Below are 17,002 nucleotides of genomic sequence, written 5' to 3'. Positions count from 1 at the left end.
CGAGCAAACCAAACAAATTAAATCACAGATTATGAAAATCTGGAGCCTCTATAATACCTTTTATTTTCACAATGTGTTGCAATAATGTGTTTTATTTATTCAGGACAACACCACACACTCGGTTAATTATCTCGCACTATCTCGATCTTTCTTGCCTCCAGCAGACTTTATTTAAATTGAACAACCTGTTTTCTGTAGTTGCTATGGTCACCACCCATGCTGTCACCTGGCAGCGCAATTCGGAGGGAAACAAGTGAAAGGGTTTGCAGGTGGCTGAGATATCGTCCACACTTGCTTTTGTTGCATGAAGAGAATAATGCTTAATCAAATGCCACCAGCGCACAGCAAACCTTCAGAGATGCTCAGCGCCTTGCTGAGAGCTGGTGGATATTGTAACCACTGCTCAACCACAAAGAAGGTTTTTTGTTCGTTTTTGGCACAATCTGTCGCTCCGTTTGTCCATCTTTAAAGATCGAGGAGTGAACTGACACTGAAACCGAGCAGCCTTGGTGGAGGTTTGGGCTCTCCGAGTGCTTTCTCAGGTTCAGTCATTATTTAGCCTCTAAATGCCTCGTGTGGTTCGTGGACTCAAATCAAGAATAAAATTGATTGGTGCTAAAAAAAATGTGAATGTCACAAAGCATCTACTGCAGCAGGAGGCTGCTAAAAACCAGGAAGAGGAAGGCAATGTACTGTACACCTGTCAGTCGACCATTGTAAGTCACTCTCCTTTCTCTGGATAGAGGCCAGTCACAATAAGGCACAGCATGAGGGTGTGTGGGTGATAAAACAGGACAGACAGCTGAGCTGACAGTGCACTCATGACAGATTCAAGAAACAGAACGAAGCAGGCTCATAAATAAGTTCATTTATTTTGTTTTTCTATTAAAAAGACTATATACTCATCAACTACTCTTAACAAATGGAATAGTTAAATACTGTACACAGCATACTGTACTCTCCCAGTGCATGTCTTCACCACAGCAGAGTTTAATGTCTCAATAAACTACTCTTCATTCATTTTTTTTATTTTAATTATTATTATTTCTAATAAGACATCTGAATACCTTAAGATTAAATAGTATCAGTGTATGATGTAAACTTTTTAAAAACAAAACAAAAAACAGGTCAAAAGCGACATTGTGTTGGCAAGGGTTTGTGAGCAAGTGGGAGAGAAGTATACTTCAATGACCGTTTGACCTTAGCAGTTACATTTCCCAAATTGAACACAGTGTTCCATACCAAGGGCTTCTTCAATACATATGCTACATTTACCACATCATTCGGTTGTTTCTCGAACAATCTACAACAATAAAGTTCATATATTTTCTAGGCTGCCAGCAGCCAAAGTCTCTCAGACCACACCCACTGCAATCATGTAAGGCAGGAATGTATGAGCAGAACAGGAAAGTCTGTGTCAGGTAGGTAAACCCTGCACTGTCTTTGTAATGCATCTGTATTAACAGGCTAGCCTCACATCTCTGATCTTTGATCTGCCTGATCTTCACTCATTCAGATGTTTGGTTATACGTTGCGTTACTCTGCAGTGAATTAAAGCGTTGCCGTGCGTCGCTTGCGAGGACTTCTGTGGATTATAGCGTTAGAGATTTTGCCTTATGACACAATTTCAAATGGGAAGCGTATGAAGCGCAGGGTTCATATCAAAAAAGGGAGGTAGTAATCGAGGCAAAAATCATTCCAAGCAATGAGTCACAGCTTGACTGTGAAGTGAATTTCTGTACGAGTAGCATACATTCACTTGGGTTTCCGACAGGTCGGCGTCCGTGCAAAGAAAACGAGACCTGGTCACTGAAAAGAAAGCAATCAAAACGCGTGCACTTTTCTCATGGGCTGAGCTCAAAAGCAGGCGCTGCAAAACGAGCAGAGCACAGTAACAAATATGGTGCGGACCATTTTCTACTTCACCGTAGAACGTCGCGCTATAAACACATCGCCAGAACACTTTTTTTTTTTTCCAACCGTTGTCCACACACACGCACGCACACACACACGTTTACACAAACACACTCACGAACAGACAGCTACACCATATAAGCTGCACTAGACATTCCAATGGAAACACGCTTAGCTACCTGTAATGTATCCCGTCTAAGGACAAAATGTACCACGACAACGTGCTACGTGGGAAGCGAAGCTACACAGAAATAGTGATCGCGGCCTGGGTAAGACCGACACTTCATCAAGACAGGGAAGCAAACCATCGGTGTTGATATACGACAGCAAACAGAGAGAATGGAGATTTGTGTGCTAGCATCCTTCACTTTGTTAAAAATTAATTGGCCTCGAGTTTAGACTTCATATATTAAGCGGCCCGTGGTTACATTACTGACCTTCTGTCCCCAAATGAGACACACACAAAAAAAAAGCCTTAGTGCATCTCACAAAAAAACCAGCCTCAACCTCACAGACACAAAATACTGAGCACAAGGTTCAAGGCCAGCTCGTACCCTCGGACTGAACCACATGGTCAACAAAAAACAGCACGTTATTGAATGTCATGAAATAAACATCATATCAAAAATAAGCTCTACAGTGTTGAACTTTGCCCACAACCTTTAGTCAGAGACACAATTATTACATCAAGTATCTCGATTGTGACGGCTACTCCAATATTACCAGTAACTGAATACAGTGTGCACATACCCTGTGTGATCAGAATACATAAAGGGGTTACTAACCAAAAAAAAAAAGATACGTATACATATATATATGTATATATGTGTATATATACATATATATATATATAAAAAGGAAAAGCAGCAATTTGTGGGTTGTTAAGTGTCCAGTTTCACTGTTATGTCAAGTGGTTTTCTTGCTCATGTACATGCTCTGCTACTTCCACAAAGTAAATGTTCAGACTAAATCCACATTCCGCCTGGTGTGACTGTCCCAGTTTGAGTCCGATACATCTGTGTTGGGAACGGCAGACTTGTCTAGGAGATAGTAATGCGTGTTGCTGACCTTCTCGCCGCCCTCCATAACGGGGACGATGAGCGAAGAGCACTCACTGTTCTGTCTGTGTAAACCTCGACACCTCACGTAGTTAGGATCTGGTGCAAAGCTCTGCGTGGGGGGCATCACCCCGTTAATGTAAGTTGGGAGGCTCTTGGGACTGGGGGTGCGAGAGCTACCAGTGGACAGGGGTTCTCTTGGCGGAACCTTAGGTGGTTTGTCGTCATCACTATAGGCCCCGGACGAGACCTCTGCTGACCAGCGGCGGTAATCTCCGGTCTTCATTCGAGGAGGGATAGGGGGTGGAACCTCTGGTTTATCCATACTGTGAGTGTGGCGTTTGGAGCAAGTGAGGCGCAGCAGCGAGGGCTTGTTTAAAGATCCAGCTGGGCCAGAGTGAGAGCGTCGTAGCCTCCTCTGAGCCTTGTCCTGCTGTCTCTGACACACCACCGGTTCAGGCCGTTCCCGTCGCTGCTGCTGCTGCTGCTGCTGCTGCTCATAGTGTTCCTGTACTTCCTTCTGAGGATGTGTCCGATGGTGCTGCTCAGGCTGTTTATGAGTTTGTGGTGCTAATGAACCGTCAAAATACGCATAGTTGATCTTCCCACAGTCCCTAAAGCTCCTTCGGCTGTGGAGTCCATATCGAAAAAGAGAGGTTTTTGGATACTGGTCAGAAACCAGACAGCAGCTGTCATCTGAATTTGTGAAAAACTCCACCTCGCTGTCCACGGCCTGCTCGAGGGAGATGTCTTTGTGTGGAGGGATGGGGGGCAGAGGCTTGGAGCATCTGTCTGGCGTCTGTGGTGGGCTGCTGCATTCGTACACCGAGAGCCTCTGGAATGAGGGGACCACCTGGTCGTCATCAACAGGACTTGGGGTGGAGGGTTCAGCACTGAAGGTCAGGGAGAGATGGGATGGCCGGTATTTCTTTGAAGGTAACCTCTGTGTTTGGGGACTGTGTTTATGTCCTGTCAGAGAGAAGTGCATCTCATTACTGACATGAAATTATAACAATAATAATAATTGTCATTTACAACTGCAACTTCATTGGATTTTAAGCTGTTGCCTCTCTATACATTCCTGGAATGTCATTTGTGAAACATGTTGCATTGATTTAATATACAGATCATGGACTTACTCTCATAACTTAGAGACGAGGGTGGTGGCCCCTTATGTTGAGTTGGAGGGCTGTGATCTGTGTGTGAACCGTTCATACTGAAGTAGAAGCTGTTAAAGACAAAGGAAAATGTCAAGCTTAGGTTCATACGACACAGATTTTGGACAGAAAAAACAAAACAAAACCACTCACTTGTTCAGCTCATGGCGATGGCTCCAGGAGGATTTGGATCCAGCCATGCTGTGACAGTAGCTGCCCCGCAGAAAGGGGTTTTCTATGGGAAAAGAGATCTCCTGGGCAGTCAGACCCACTGTGGACATGCTCCAGGCACACTCGGGTCGCATCAAAGCCAGGAAACACTCAGATCGCCCGGCAGCTTGCCCCTGCTTCTGATAGGCCTGTAACAGAACCCAACACACAATCAAGAGTGATGCAGAAAAAGCAGAGCAAGAGACACAAGAGACGTGATGGCAAACAGACACACGGGCAAATTGAAGAACTCTCCGTCTATTTGTCATAGCGTTGTCTTTTCTTGTGTTTTTATGAAAAGACAAAAGTCTCCTGTAAAAGAGAGGAAGGACAGAACAATAGCTTGACAGGACTTTTATCCTAATAAGCCCAGAGGGGAATAAAACTGTTTTAGTGTCATAATTTAATTGATGCAAACATTTTGTACCAATGAAATAAATGGGTTAAGTGCTGCATAGGATCATATAAAACCCAAAAAACAAAAAATGGTCATCTAGGATAAGAGTAATAGTCTGAAAGAAAAACAGTTCGTACTGAAAATTTTGAACAATCTTAACTGGAAGTCAATAAATAAAATGTTGCAGTCCGAATCCAATGCACTCCCATTCATTTAAAACATTTATTAATTCAAAAAGAGACACATGTACTTGTTTTATTTTTGATATTCATGGTAACTCACATCTACAATGATACTGTAAGACTATTTAAGACCCTCGTTTATCTTCAAGTTTATTTTAAAACAAATTTTCTTCACAGTTTCATTTTGAAGATGAAAGAAAGGTTCGTCAAGTTGTGAAACTGTGAATACCACTTATGTGTTGTTTTTTTTCTACAGAAAATTACTTTTACACACTTTCAACCCTCTCAGGTGTGAAATGAGCCAGCCAGAGAACAACAGGCGTAATGACAGGTTTGCACTGTATCTTAAAAGTCGCCTGTGCTCTGCTCTGTGCTGCAATCTCACTTGTCCTGAACAGCAGAGGATGGGGCTCCTCCTGTTACCACAGATCTATGTTGCAAGAACTCCTCATGTCACATCACCTGAATGTTCGTGTCATGTCAAGTATGTGTCAGCACTGAGTAAACAATGTCTACTACATTCAGAGAGGAGAAAACTCGGCAGCACCATTGATATTTGTGGGTTCAGTGACAAACTGGAGAAAAACCCTGATCAGATTTGAGTTTGTTTTTTTTTTGGATCAGTACAACGCAGCCTCTTCAGAATGTGGTCGACATGGTGAGACAACGTGATATGTGAGTGTGCAGTCAGTGCAAGGATATCGCGGCGTCTCCAACGTAAACCATGGCTGAGTTCACTGCGACACCAGCCGTGCATTGCTGAAGCAAATCTCTTGACTCTCAGTGCAGCAGCAGTAGCCTTAAAACCATTAATCCTGTTTTTCAGAATGCCGGAAAACAGGTGCATCCATAACCCTGGTGGTTATCTCTGCTGGAGACCACAAATGAGGTGTGTGTGCACACACACAGGCACAGGGAGACACGCTGTCTTCCAAATAATGTGGGAGTGTTGACTGAGCAGAACAACAGCCCCCCCACCCCCCCACCCCTCGTTCCTGGTCTCCTATGAGCCATATTTATGTGCTGCCCTGACAGCTGGCGAGAAACAAAGCTCTAAAACAACAAGAAGCCTGGGACATCGGCCTGAGCCACACTGCCCAACAAGGCATGCCATCCGCCTGCCCAGGGCCATCGATTCGGTTCGGCGGGGACGGGAAGCAACATGATCCTCGATAATGAATCCCCGGGGGGCCAGTGTTTCCTCTTGCAACAGGTGCACAGACAGTTCATCCTGGCAGTGAACCATAGGAGCATTTACAGGCAACAGGATTAAACAAAGGATGTGCAGCCATGCACAGCATGAGCAAAAGTCTGCAAAGTCACCCATTCTGATCATTTGGCTGTTTCTCCAGCCTTTCTGGTGCTGCTGCTGCTATTGTCTGTTTGTGTGTGTTTGTGTGTGATGTAAAACACAGGCAGCAGGTTTGTAGTAGTCACACACACACACACACACACACACACACACAAGGGCCTTGAAAGAAGCAGTTCACACCCCGCTCATGACACCCCTGCAGCGGTTTCCGAGCAACCATACCCGCTCTACCTGTGCGGCAAGCAAACAGCGCGCACACCCCCTCACTTTACTGGATTGTGATAATGTAATGGTTAAAAGGCGCTGGAGCAGGCAGGTGACTCACGCCACAACACACAAGTCAGATATCTATCTATCTATCTATGATACATTTTTAATTATTACCCCCCCCTTTCTTTAATAATCAGGGAAAAATGACACAAAAATACATAAATAAATAGTAAATAAACGTTATAGTTTGCATTTGCTTCATAGTAACATCAGGAGATAAAATAACTCCCTTCTTTGTTATTTATTTGGGCAATTTAAAGAAAAAACGGAAATAAACAACTGTTGACAAATCTGCCACTTATTCATTATACAAATAAATAAAATAAAAATGCACCATGTGATAACTTCCTCAAACACCCGACCACACAGCTTTACACACACATATACACATACATATATATACAAATATTCAAACTAAAAGCTTATATAATATGCGACCAACACACTACAACCCTAAGCTCCACACATTTCAAAACTCACCTAAATGAGTTGTGGAATAAGCGTTGGTAAAGTCCCGCTCCTCTGTGTCTCTGTGTCTCTGCGTCTCTGTGTCTTCTTGACTCTTTTTTACTCTTCACAACTCCTGTTGCATCAGGGACGAGACGCCAGCGACATGTTGACGCTCACAGGCAACATTGTGTGCCACTTTTAAGATAAGTCGTGTATTGTAGCAAGCGGCGTCTTATAGGCTTCAGCCCACTGGAGACGCGCGGTGTGACACCGCCCCTGCGCACTTGCCCTTAAAGGCGCAGTCTCCCATTTATTACAGCGTTGTGTGTGTGTGTGTGTGTGTAGACATGGACAGAGCAGAAGTGACTATGAAATATATAAGATGTCAAATAAATGTAATACAATAGCTTCAAAAGAACCTAAATAATAACACGAGAGTACTGTTTCAAAGTTACATACACATTGGGGGGTCCTACAAATGCATATAAATGTGACAGTAGTGAATATTGTTTGTATTTATGATTAATTTTCAGTCAAAAAGAAGAAAGAGACGCATAGAAACAGCTGTTTCTACACTCTGTATGCCAGCATGTGTTGTCGCACACATCTCATCCAGTAATCTTTACTTTTCTATAAATGCATATTAGAAAAAGTATGCTAATAAATCTTAGAAATACGGTTTGACCAACAGAAAATAATCTCTGAAACAAATACAGAAACAATATTTCAATATTAAGTAATATTTGTTTTCAAACTTCTTTTATTGTTTTTGATTAAATATTATAGTTTTTTAAATTTTTGTTCCCCCTGATGTTTAAATTCTTCAATTACATTTAAAATAATCATGATTTTTCTTTGTTTATTTATATCTTTTTTTATTACATACTGTGTTGTTATTAATATGGGTGTTGGGCTTGAGCTGCATCCGCTGTCTTTCTGTGGAGAAATTACTCCAGTATAATATTCGAGGGAATAAAGTGATTTAAACGAAGTATATATAATATGCACAGGATTTCCACCTGACGCGATCAAAGTCTGCAGTGTTTCGTAAAACCTCTAAGAACAGACGAGGGATATACATGGATGTGATCAGCTGACAGACTTTTCCCTAGGAATCAGCACAAATGCAGCTGCTCCGAGCACTAAAGTAAATGCAGCCCACATTATTTTAGAAAGATGTTTATGTCATTTCTTTTTTTTTTAAGTGACAAATGTGCTGCACGTGACGTGACTGAAAAGTAAACTGCATAGGCTTGATGAATGGTGAACAGGGGCAGGACTCTCTAGAGTTGATAACAAATACAGCAGGCAAAGATTCAGACAGAAACACTCTTGTCTGCACGTTCATTTGAATGTAACCCAGATTGTTTAGCTTCTTGCTTAACTTTATTTACCTCAATTGTCTTTAACATCAACCCAATCTCTACCCGTTCGATAGCTGTCTAACCTAATCTCTCACGTCCCCATGTTTCCAGTCACTTGGACCTTAACTGGTGTTGCATTAACTATGTCACCTAACTTAAGCAAACTCAGTATACTGACATGTACACTAACCAAACAGCACAGCACAGTGCGTTGAATAAATAGAGGCACAAAGCAGTTGAGTGCATGTGCAGAGAAAACAGAGCACTGCTGTGCCCGAGTTTGAAAATCCTTTACAGCTTGGGTGCATGGGCCCCCCAAACCCAAAGGGCTTATCGTTGCATATTTGGCCCCTGCACCAACCAGGCTCTTGCTAATCCCCCTTTATAATTTCAGGCACATTTTTGGGATTCCTCCTCACCAGTTGTGAGCGGCATGGGGAAGGCGTGAATGCCTTTCCTCAGATTACCCAGATACAAATGAAAGGTTTAGATTTATAGTCGAGAACAGTACGGGGGAACATAATCCCTGCATCTGTTGCGTTTGTCATGCTTTGTTGGTCTGTTTTCTTTGATTCTTGGTGATTGTTGCCTGTTGTTTGGTGTTTGGCTTGTTTTCTAAGATATGTGGCTGTTGTTTCAAATCACCCAGTTGCCTTATTTTGTTTGTTATGTATTGTCGTTATGAATCTGCAGACAACGATGAACTGACAACTCTTTTTCTGTTGCTCAATGATGTTAAACTTATGTCTAATTTGTGAAAGCAAAATGTGATAACAACCAATTTACTAACACTTGTTATTGTGTCTATGTTTGCTTCGCCGCACTTAATCTGTCATCAAAACGCTTTCCATGCTCCACCATGCACTCACAGGCTTTATATCAAAATCATCTCTCCTCCCTCTTCAGCCGCTCTCCCCTCCCCTCCCCTCTCCTCCCCTCCCTGCCTGTGAGCTCTATTGTGATGTCATCACTTACAGGAAACTCCTTATAAAGTTAGTCAGGAGGGAGAAAAAAAAGAAAGAAAAAAAGGTCAGGGAGGGAGATAAGCACCCACAGCCAGAGGCAGCTCTGATGAGAGTTTGAGATGGCAGATGAAAGAACTTGTGTGTGTGTGTCAGAGGATATCCTTCTACGGAAAAATGATTCTGCTTTTTCTTTGGTCCTACGTTTTATGACTCATATTCAGATTTGTCTGCCAACATCCATGTGCTCCCCACCCTAAGTGACACCTTGGCTGGTTTTCCTTTCCGCCATACTTGGAGCAGAAAGGAATTTCCCTCTGTGGTTCGCACAGTTATGATGTGACGCTACAGTCTCTCTCAGCTGATTACTACGAGTCCCTTACAAACAGGAAGGGTGGAGTTAAGTTGGGGGAAGACAGAGGGGGAAAAAAAAAAAATACCGTATCGTCAGTGTGTAAATGATTTATTCACTATGGAGGTCACAACATTGATTACCCGAGCCTGCTGAGGTAATTCAATTACAAGCATATTCAGCCAGCGTCCAAAGTCCACACTGATATAAACAGAACAGCAAAAGGTTTAGTGTTGTAAGGTGACGTCAAGCCTGCTCGCCTGTAGCAGATTGCAGTGAATAGTGTTACACTTGTATTTGCTGTGTTTACATTAAAGGATTGGTTTAAACGTTAGCTTTGCCAGTGAGAAAAAGGAAAAAGAAAGCCAGTTTACATCTCATCTTTTGGGATTTTGGCACTGGAGGCATTAAAAACATGCATTTGAGCAAAGTATCTTTAGAAAGACGATGTGTATCATCCACAGAACCTGTGTGCGTATCAGGACAATCAGTAAATATTCAGTATGTTGTAAAGTTCCACTTTCCCATTTTTTTCCGAGCCATATTCTGTGGTCATTTTTAGTAGATGGTGTAATGCAGCTGGTTTCAAATACACTGTCCTGAATAAAAAAAAAAACATCTGCTGAAGAAGGTCAAGAGAGGCGACTGAAAGGTCCCGGAAAAATGAGCTGTTGATGTTTTCCCCCTTTAAAATTTTATATCTGGATAGTAAACGTGAATATTATCAGCAGCCCGTTTAGCTTAGCATGAAGACCGTGATGGAATAAGAACATGTGCATTTGCTTTCGACAGAACTTCCATTTTCTTCCCTTGTGTTCGGACCACGGCAGAAACAATCAGAGCAGGAAGTCTAAGTATTTACATGTTTGTCCAAATGAAGAATGCGAATCACTGCCTCACTGTCTGCAGACAGAATCAACAGTCTAACCCACGGAAAGAAGACACTTTTCCCTGCCTCTCACTCCGTTCACCGTGAAGATAAGTGCTGCATCCAGTTGCTGCAGCTGTGAGCCCCACAGCCAAAGCTCGGGCGGACACATTGCAGCATATTACTGCTGGATTGTGGTTTTGCCTGGCAGACCCACACACACTTGGCTACTGCCGTGGAAACAAAACACAAATCCCCAAGCAACGGGCTGTCATCTCTCACTACAATGTAAATATGGCCGTATTAAAGTGCTTCTACTTGTCAACCATACCAAACTCCTGAGAGTTCCCCCTCGGCTGCTTGAGTTATTAATCACTTCCTGTGCTAGTTCAAAGACTTCTGGGAAGTGGCGGTATTGTAGAGTAAATTGCCTCACACACACACACACACACAGGTATTTTCTATTTCAGAGCTCATAATCAAAAGCAGCAATAACGAGTCATCATTGCATCACTCCTCAACATTGTTATTTTGTGTGGTTCAAGTGTGGCCACAGGCTGCTGTTAGTAATGGGTGGAGCAAGCCAGTCCGCCTCCTTGGTGATGACCGGGTGTGTTTAGTCTCCACGACCCGAGGATCACTTTAGACATAGACTGGGGGAGTTATTGGCAAACTGATCCAGTGACTGAGCCTGAATCAAAGTGTTGGTAATAATTAGTAGGGATGACATGCTGTATATATCTTATGCTGGGAGGGAGTTAAAAAACAGTGGGAACATACTTCACAGTCACACCAAAACGCATTGAGACAGACACACACACGCACACAAGCATTTGTGTATGATGTTTGTGGAGAAGCTGTGAAAAGGACAGCTGTGGTGCGCTGGAGAACGTCATGCTGCCTGGTTCACAGCCAACTCTGCTCACAGGCTGCACCGCTGGAGCTGCAGGATTGACTGACACAGATGGAAACAGGCTCCTAATATGACTCGTTTCCGGCACCGCGGCCACTTTGGAGTGTAAAGAACATCAGTTTTCTCTTTGCCTACATTTTCATTTTCAATTTTGACCACGTTGCTGCGTTTCCTGCAATGCAATGCCTGTATTGTGTTTCAAACGGCCAAAACAGAGATTTCTGGCATTTGGCCGATGAGTATCCCAGATTTCCGGTGTTCCTGATGTCAGCCTGTAGAGGAGAAGGTAAAGGCTTTGCTTAATGTAGCAATCTATTAATCTTAAGTAACAACTGATTGCTGAGGGAGTTTCTTCTTCCCCTGATTTCCTGGTTCGGCTTCATTCTGGAGGAATATTAGAAACACAGCATGCAGTGGGATGCAGGGCCCCCATCTCCTCTGATAAAGATTTCAGATGTTCTCCACCAAGGAGAAGTGCAGGACTGCCATCAAAGGGGGGCACTCAGATATAAATCAATAGCCACGGGGTTAAGAAAGCACTGGTCTCTAAGAGGAGAGAAAAACACATGTGCAATGAAGGATGCAGATGAGCTAAAGTCAGTGAGCTGAACAAGTCCTGTTTTTACATTTGTGTGTGTGATTGTGTGCATGTGGCAAGGCTCGATGACATGGACTGAGTCATCCAGGGCAGAGTATGTTCTTTGTCAGAACACCTTTTGTTCCATCCACACATGGATTTAGGGCCTTTGATGAAGTCACCCAGACTGCCTGCTCTGATGCTGGGCTGCAGCCACGTTAATTCGTTGCAAAAGCCCAGCTCTGGACCATTGCTCACACCAAGTCTTTTAATGAGCAAGCTTACAGATTCAGGAGAGAATGTAGATGAGGTTCAGCTCCCATTTTCCACCGCCTACAAGCAGGTGGGCCGTGCAGACGCATATGTTTGGTGCAAAATGTGGCGCTCCGGGGAGAGAATTGTGTGTGGGTGGAAATAGAGTGTTGAGTCCTGTCCTGACCTCGTTGTGATTTTACAAGGACTGTAATGACCTTGAGGGTACGTGACCTTGTTCCTTTTCCTCCAGAGTTAATGCAAAGGCACAGCACGCTAACCCGTGTAGAATAATCATGAAGCGTGGAGAGGCTCAGCTAGGCACCAAGAGTTAGTATCATGAAATGTTCTTTTTTTTCCACCATTACTTTTTAATGTCATGAAGTGCAGGCAGGTCGTGATTTGATTAAAATAAACAGACAATGTAAGCACCTTTAATTTAAATATGACAGTGTTTGCATATGGGATACATAGGTGGGTTGTGCTATGTGTATTTTTTATACTGGCAGTATTAATCAAAGTTTGAGTTAGTGTCACCTTAGTGGAGTTGGAATGGAGATATAAATGAGGATAGTTTGAGCGTTCAACTCGTGTTTTCTCAATATTTGCGTCATGGTTTTTATCACATTTTCTCCATTTATTCCCAAAACAACTGAACTATTGTGTAAAGTCACTAATTTACTCTGACGTACCAAGATCAAAACATAACACAAAACAAAATGGAGGTTTCATTGGAGCTACCTTTACTGCTACGTGGATTTAGCTCCTTCAGTGTCAACTTTAAATAAGGGCTGTAATTATCCTGTAAGCAGCGGATTATTCTCAGCTCTGTAGGAGAATAATGGGTTATTGCCGCTCATCATTCTATTTTTAAATTGCGGAACATGTGTGTGTAAGAAAATACTGAAATATTTTGAAGACGTGATGAAATTGAAGAATTGTGGGTTGTTGGCGCTTGTGAATTAAACAAAAATCACAGTTTATCCTTGTCATCTTTCCACCTTCTGGTATATCCTGCAGACGCTGTCCCCCATGCTCTGCTCTGGTCCTCGGCAGGAAGTAAATCAGCCAGGGATCTGCCCCAGACCAAACACTAGAAGTGTCTGTGGAGCCTGCAGGAGTGTGGGAGGTGTGCACTGAGCTCAGGGGGCACAGTATGCTGGCTACTTCCTCAACAAGTCAAAAAACAGACCTTGTTGTATACACAGACGTGCACACACAAAGTCATTTTTGACTCATGCACAAAACGTGCGCACACACTGACGCCAGCGCACGCTCAAGTTTACACATCGGCAACAGGCTAGACAACAGACACGCACACGATTCAGTCAGACATTTTCATGTTCACATTTCCCCACTTCAAACAACACTTTGAGAGCAATAGTCTATACTTAACACCCTCTGCCCACAAATCTTCCCTTAAAACTATAGTTACTGAAACGTCTCCGACATAATTACTCCATCATTTTGAGCCTCCCCTAAATCTCCTTACAGGAAAAAAGGTTTCAGGTGAAATCCACCACAAAGAAAGAAGAATATCATTTTACATTTCTTTTATGAGATATCGCACTCACATGTGTGCTCCCCTGACCTCAGACTGCCTATGTTGAAGGACTTACTTTAAATAGGGCCACATGTCGAAGTGGTTTAGACACACCAGTGACAGTCTGCTATAGTGTGAAAAAAGGAGCCTTGTACGTTATCTCTCATCACCTAAACTAAGCCCCATGTGTCTGTCTTCACAGGAAGAAGAGTAAAGTGTAGTTTACACAAAGAAAAACAAATAACTTTTCTTTCAGAAGCATGACAAAACACTGGCAATTCCTGTAAAATTTCCAATTTGCTTTTGAGTGAGATGAAACAGGTTAGATGTCTCCCCACTCCACCTCCCCCTCTATCTCTTTCTTTTATCTCTGGGCCTTATAATTAGCCCTGCTTAATTAAAGTGCTGCTATAATACTCGGGATAACGCGGGATATACTTTAGCATTAAGCTTCACATTAAAGCAAAGGCAATGCTCCGTGAGCAGCAGCGACTGACGCGATCCAATCAACAATCTTGTTTCCTTAAGCTCAGCTGTCCTGACAACCGCTTGCCCATCTGCTCCTTATCTCATTACTTTTATATGAATTCATTTCCTTAACTCTAATCTGTGGGCAGGATGACACCGGAGGAAGAGAAGCACAGATTAAACCTCTCAGGCCACAATTGTGCAACAATTGAGAGAAGAACATGCTGAGTGATAGACTCGGCACATGAGGAGGCAGCCTGTCGTCAAATGTTTGCTCAGATTAGAGTTCAAACTCAAAGGAAGTATCTTAAAATGCCGTGGATGGCGACAAGGGAAGAAGAAGAAGAGTTAGAGGGCAGAATTTAAAAGAGACATGATAATATGTTGTAGAAACGTGTTTGTATAAGCAATGTTGCTGCACAGAAACTGTGTGCGTTCAGCTCATCCTCCACAGCTACGAGTGTTTTTGATGTGAGCTTTCAAAGACTCCCCAGCAGAACACTCTTATTAAGTTGATGCTCATTAAAATCCTGAAAGCAACTCCCCTGTAACGTTGTCTGGAATTCTAGACTAGACGAATTGATAAATCAAGTTCAGTGTGTGGAGGAACACTGATTAAAAGTTTTCTTTTACGCGAATGCCGAGCGAAATGCAACGTTTTGTATTTTTGTGGTTTTGAGTCGGAAAATTGTGTAACACTTGTAATGGAGAGGGGAAGCGAGGAGGCTCAGGAACATTCTACCAAACTCTGTCCAGCACTAACTAGTGGATGCATACCACACTCAGCCAAGATAAGATTGTAAGTCATTGAAAGGGGTCCGACACTCTCGGCTCTTCCCTCCCCTCTTCCAGTAGCTCCTTTCAGGGATATCACTTCTTGGCCCTCACCCAGGACAGGAAGCACCCAGCCAGGACAGACAACAACAGCTCTGCTTCCTCCGCCTACTCTCTGACCTGGGAATAGCAAGTAGGGAGCAAGTGTGTTAATGGTCATTCATGTGCATGACGCTTCATTTGCCATAAAGATGCAACATTTTCAGAAGAAAGACAATTGATTAGCTTCCACTAAAATATAAGCTAGCTCCTATACTTTCGCTCAGTTGTCGTTAAGAGGAGACTTGGACTTTTTGAGGTAACATACGACATTTACATTGTCGTTTAGTAATTGTTTCATGGCCTAAAATGAAAAGGGTGTTTAAATTTAAGCATCAAAAAAAGAGGATCACTGCTGCATCCTCCTGAGCACAGTCTTAGATAAATAAAAAATAAATTCTTTAATTTATAGAATATTCATTTATAAAATTGGAAGAGACCGTGTATCTGAAAATGCACCAGTAACTTCTGAAAATATGTATATGTATGAGTCACTTGATTCAAGTCATTGGCTGCATTGTTGTTGGTTGGTTGTGGGCTGGTGATTCACTCTCGTGAAGTTGTTATACTCGCTTGTGTTTCCCGTGCAGGTAACATGGATGGATAACATGTGTCATGATTCCCCCTCACAGTTCTTCTCTCCCTCCTTCTCATCACCTACCAGCCACTCCCTCCTCATCAGCTCAACTCCACTCACCTGATCACTAATCAGCCCACTGCTCCTCTCCACCATGCAGTCACTGCCAGATTGTTCTATGTCAGTTGCACTAGTCTCTCCAGTGTTTTTTGGAATGATTCCCCGGTTTTCGACCCTGCCTGTCCCCGACCTGTCCGCTCTGTTTCTGTTCCGGTGATCGACCCAGTCTTCTGCCCCTGACTAAGGATTCTGCCTGCTTCCCGTCTGTCTTCGGTCTGCTTGTTGTGATGGAACAGCTCAGCCTCAGGTCCATTTCCTACCATCTCCTCAGAGTCTGTTTGCTGCTTGAGCCACAGGGATCACCGGCTGCACCCCAAAAAGCAAGTTGTTTTTTTTTTCAACACTTTGTTTATTGATTTTTGTTACATATGATACATTAAAACAAACAATCAACAAACACCCCCCCCCCACAACAATCTCAGCAGAGGTTCAAATCAACATTAAGCATACATAATAGCTCATAAAAAATGTACACCAGTATATACCATATGCATACATACACAGCCCACATGTTCTATACGTATATACATATCCATTAGGGTTTATCAAATCAATAAATAAGAATTCTACAATATATAAAAATAAATAATAATAATGATAAAAATAACAACAATAATAATAAGAATGAAAAAATAAATCAATTATATAGAAAAGGAAAAGAAAAAAAAATCATAATTTTAAGCCCTTTCAACATCTCTATGCTCCACCTTCAGCACAAGTTACCTCGAAGTGGATGTAGTAACACTTATTGTTGGATTACTGGTGTCCCTCCTTAATCCATTTACAAAGTTCAAGCAAGGAGTCCACATCTCATAAAATTCCTCAACGTTTCCTCTTAGTATATGAGAGAGAGCAGGACATTTCCTCATTGACTAGAATGAGGTCTCTGAATGTCCTTCCATTTTAAAGCTATTGCACGTTTAGCTTGTAACAGACAAAAGTTAATAAGTCTATGCTTCTTTGCATATATGGGGACATCTTTGGGATAAATATGCAGTATATTATGTATATATGTATACATATATATGTGTGTGTACATATATATATATATATATATATATGTATATATGTATGTATATGTGTGTGTGTATATATAATATAACAGTCAACTGGGACAACAGTATCTGCCAGTTTAGAAATCAACACAACAATTTCCCCAAAAAGCAAGTTCATACAATTGTGC

General features: G+C 42.4%; 1 protein-coding gene across 1 annotated transcript; it reads right to left on the bottom strand.

Moving 5' to 3' along the window:
* Positions 1-853: 853 nt before the first annotated feature.
* Positions 854-7,165, bottom strand: errfi1a (ERBB receptor feedback inhibitor 1a). Its single transcript, XM_044025034.1, has 4 exons — positions 6,981-7,165; positions 4,283-4,488; positions 4,112-4,200; positions 854-3,941 (listed from the first exon to the last, which is right to left on the bottom strand). Exons 2-4 carry the CDS (start codon positions 4,432-4,434, stop codon positions 2,875-2,877), a joined length of 1,308 nt encoding a protein of 435 aa, XP_043880969.1. The 5' UTR covers positions 4,435-4,488; positions 6,981-7,165; the 3' UTR covers positions 854-2,874.
* Between the last annotated feature and the right edge of the window lie 9,837 nt (positions 7,166-17,002).

This window comes from Solea senegalensis, linkage group LG4 (assembly GCF_019176455.1).
Source record: "Solea senegalensis isolate Sse05_10M linkage group LG4, IFAPA_SoseM_1, whole genome shotgun sequence".
Lineage (NCBI taxonomy): Eukaryota > Metazoa > Chordata > Actinopteri > Pleuronectiformes > Soleidae > Solea > Solea senegalensis.
Note: the sequence above shows the minus strand (reverse complement) of the source record. Positions and strands in the feature narration are given on the sequence as shown.

Coding starts and splice junctions, on each gene's coding strand:
- errfi1a (XM_044025034.1), bottom strand. CDS start 4,434: ATGCGACCCGAGTGTGCCTGGAGCATGTCCACAGTGGGTCTGACTGCC. Junction 4,201..4,282: donor CATCGCCATGAGCTGAACAA/GTGAGTGGTTTT, acceptor TGTCTTTAACAG/CTTCTACTTCAGTATGAACG. Junction 3,942..4,111: donor CTCGTCTCTAAGTTATGAGA/GTAAGTCCATGA, acceptor TCTCTCTGACAG/GACATAAACACAGTCCCCAA.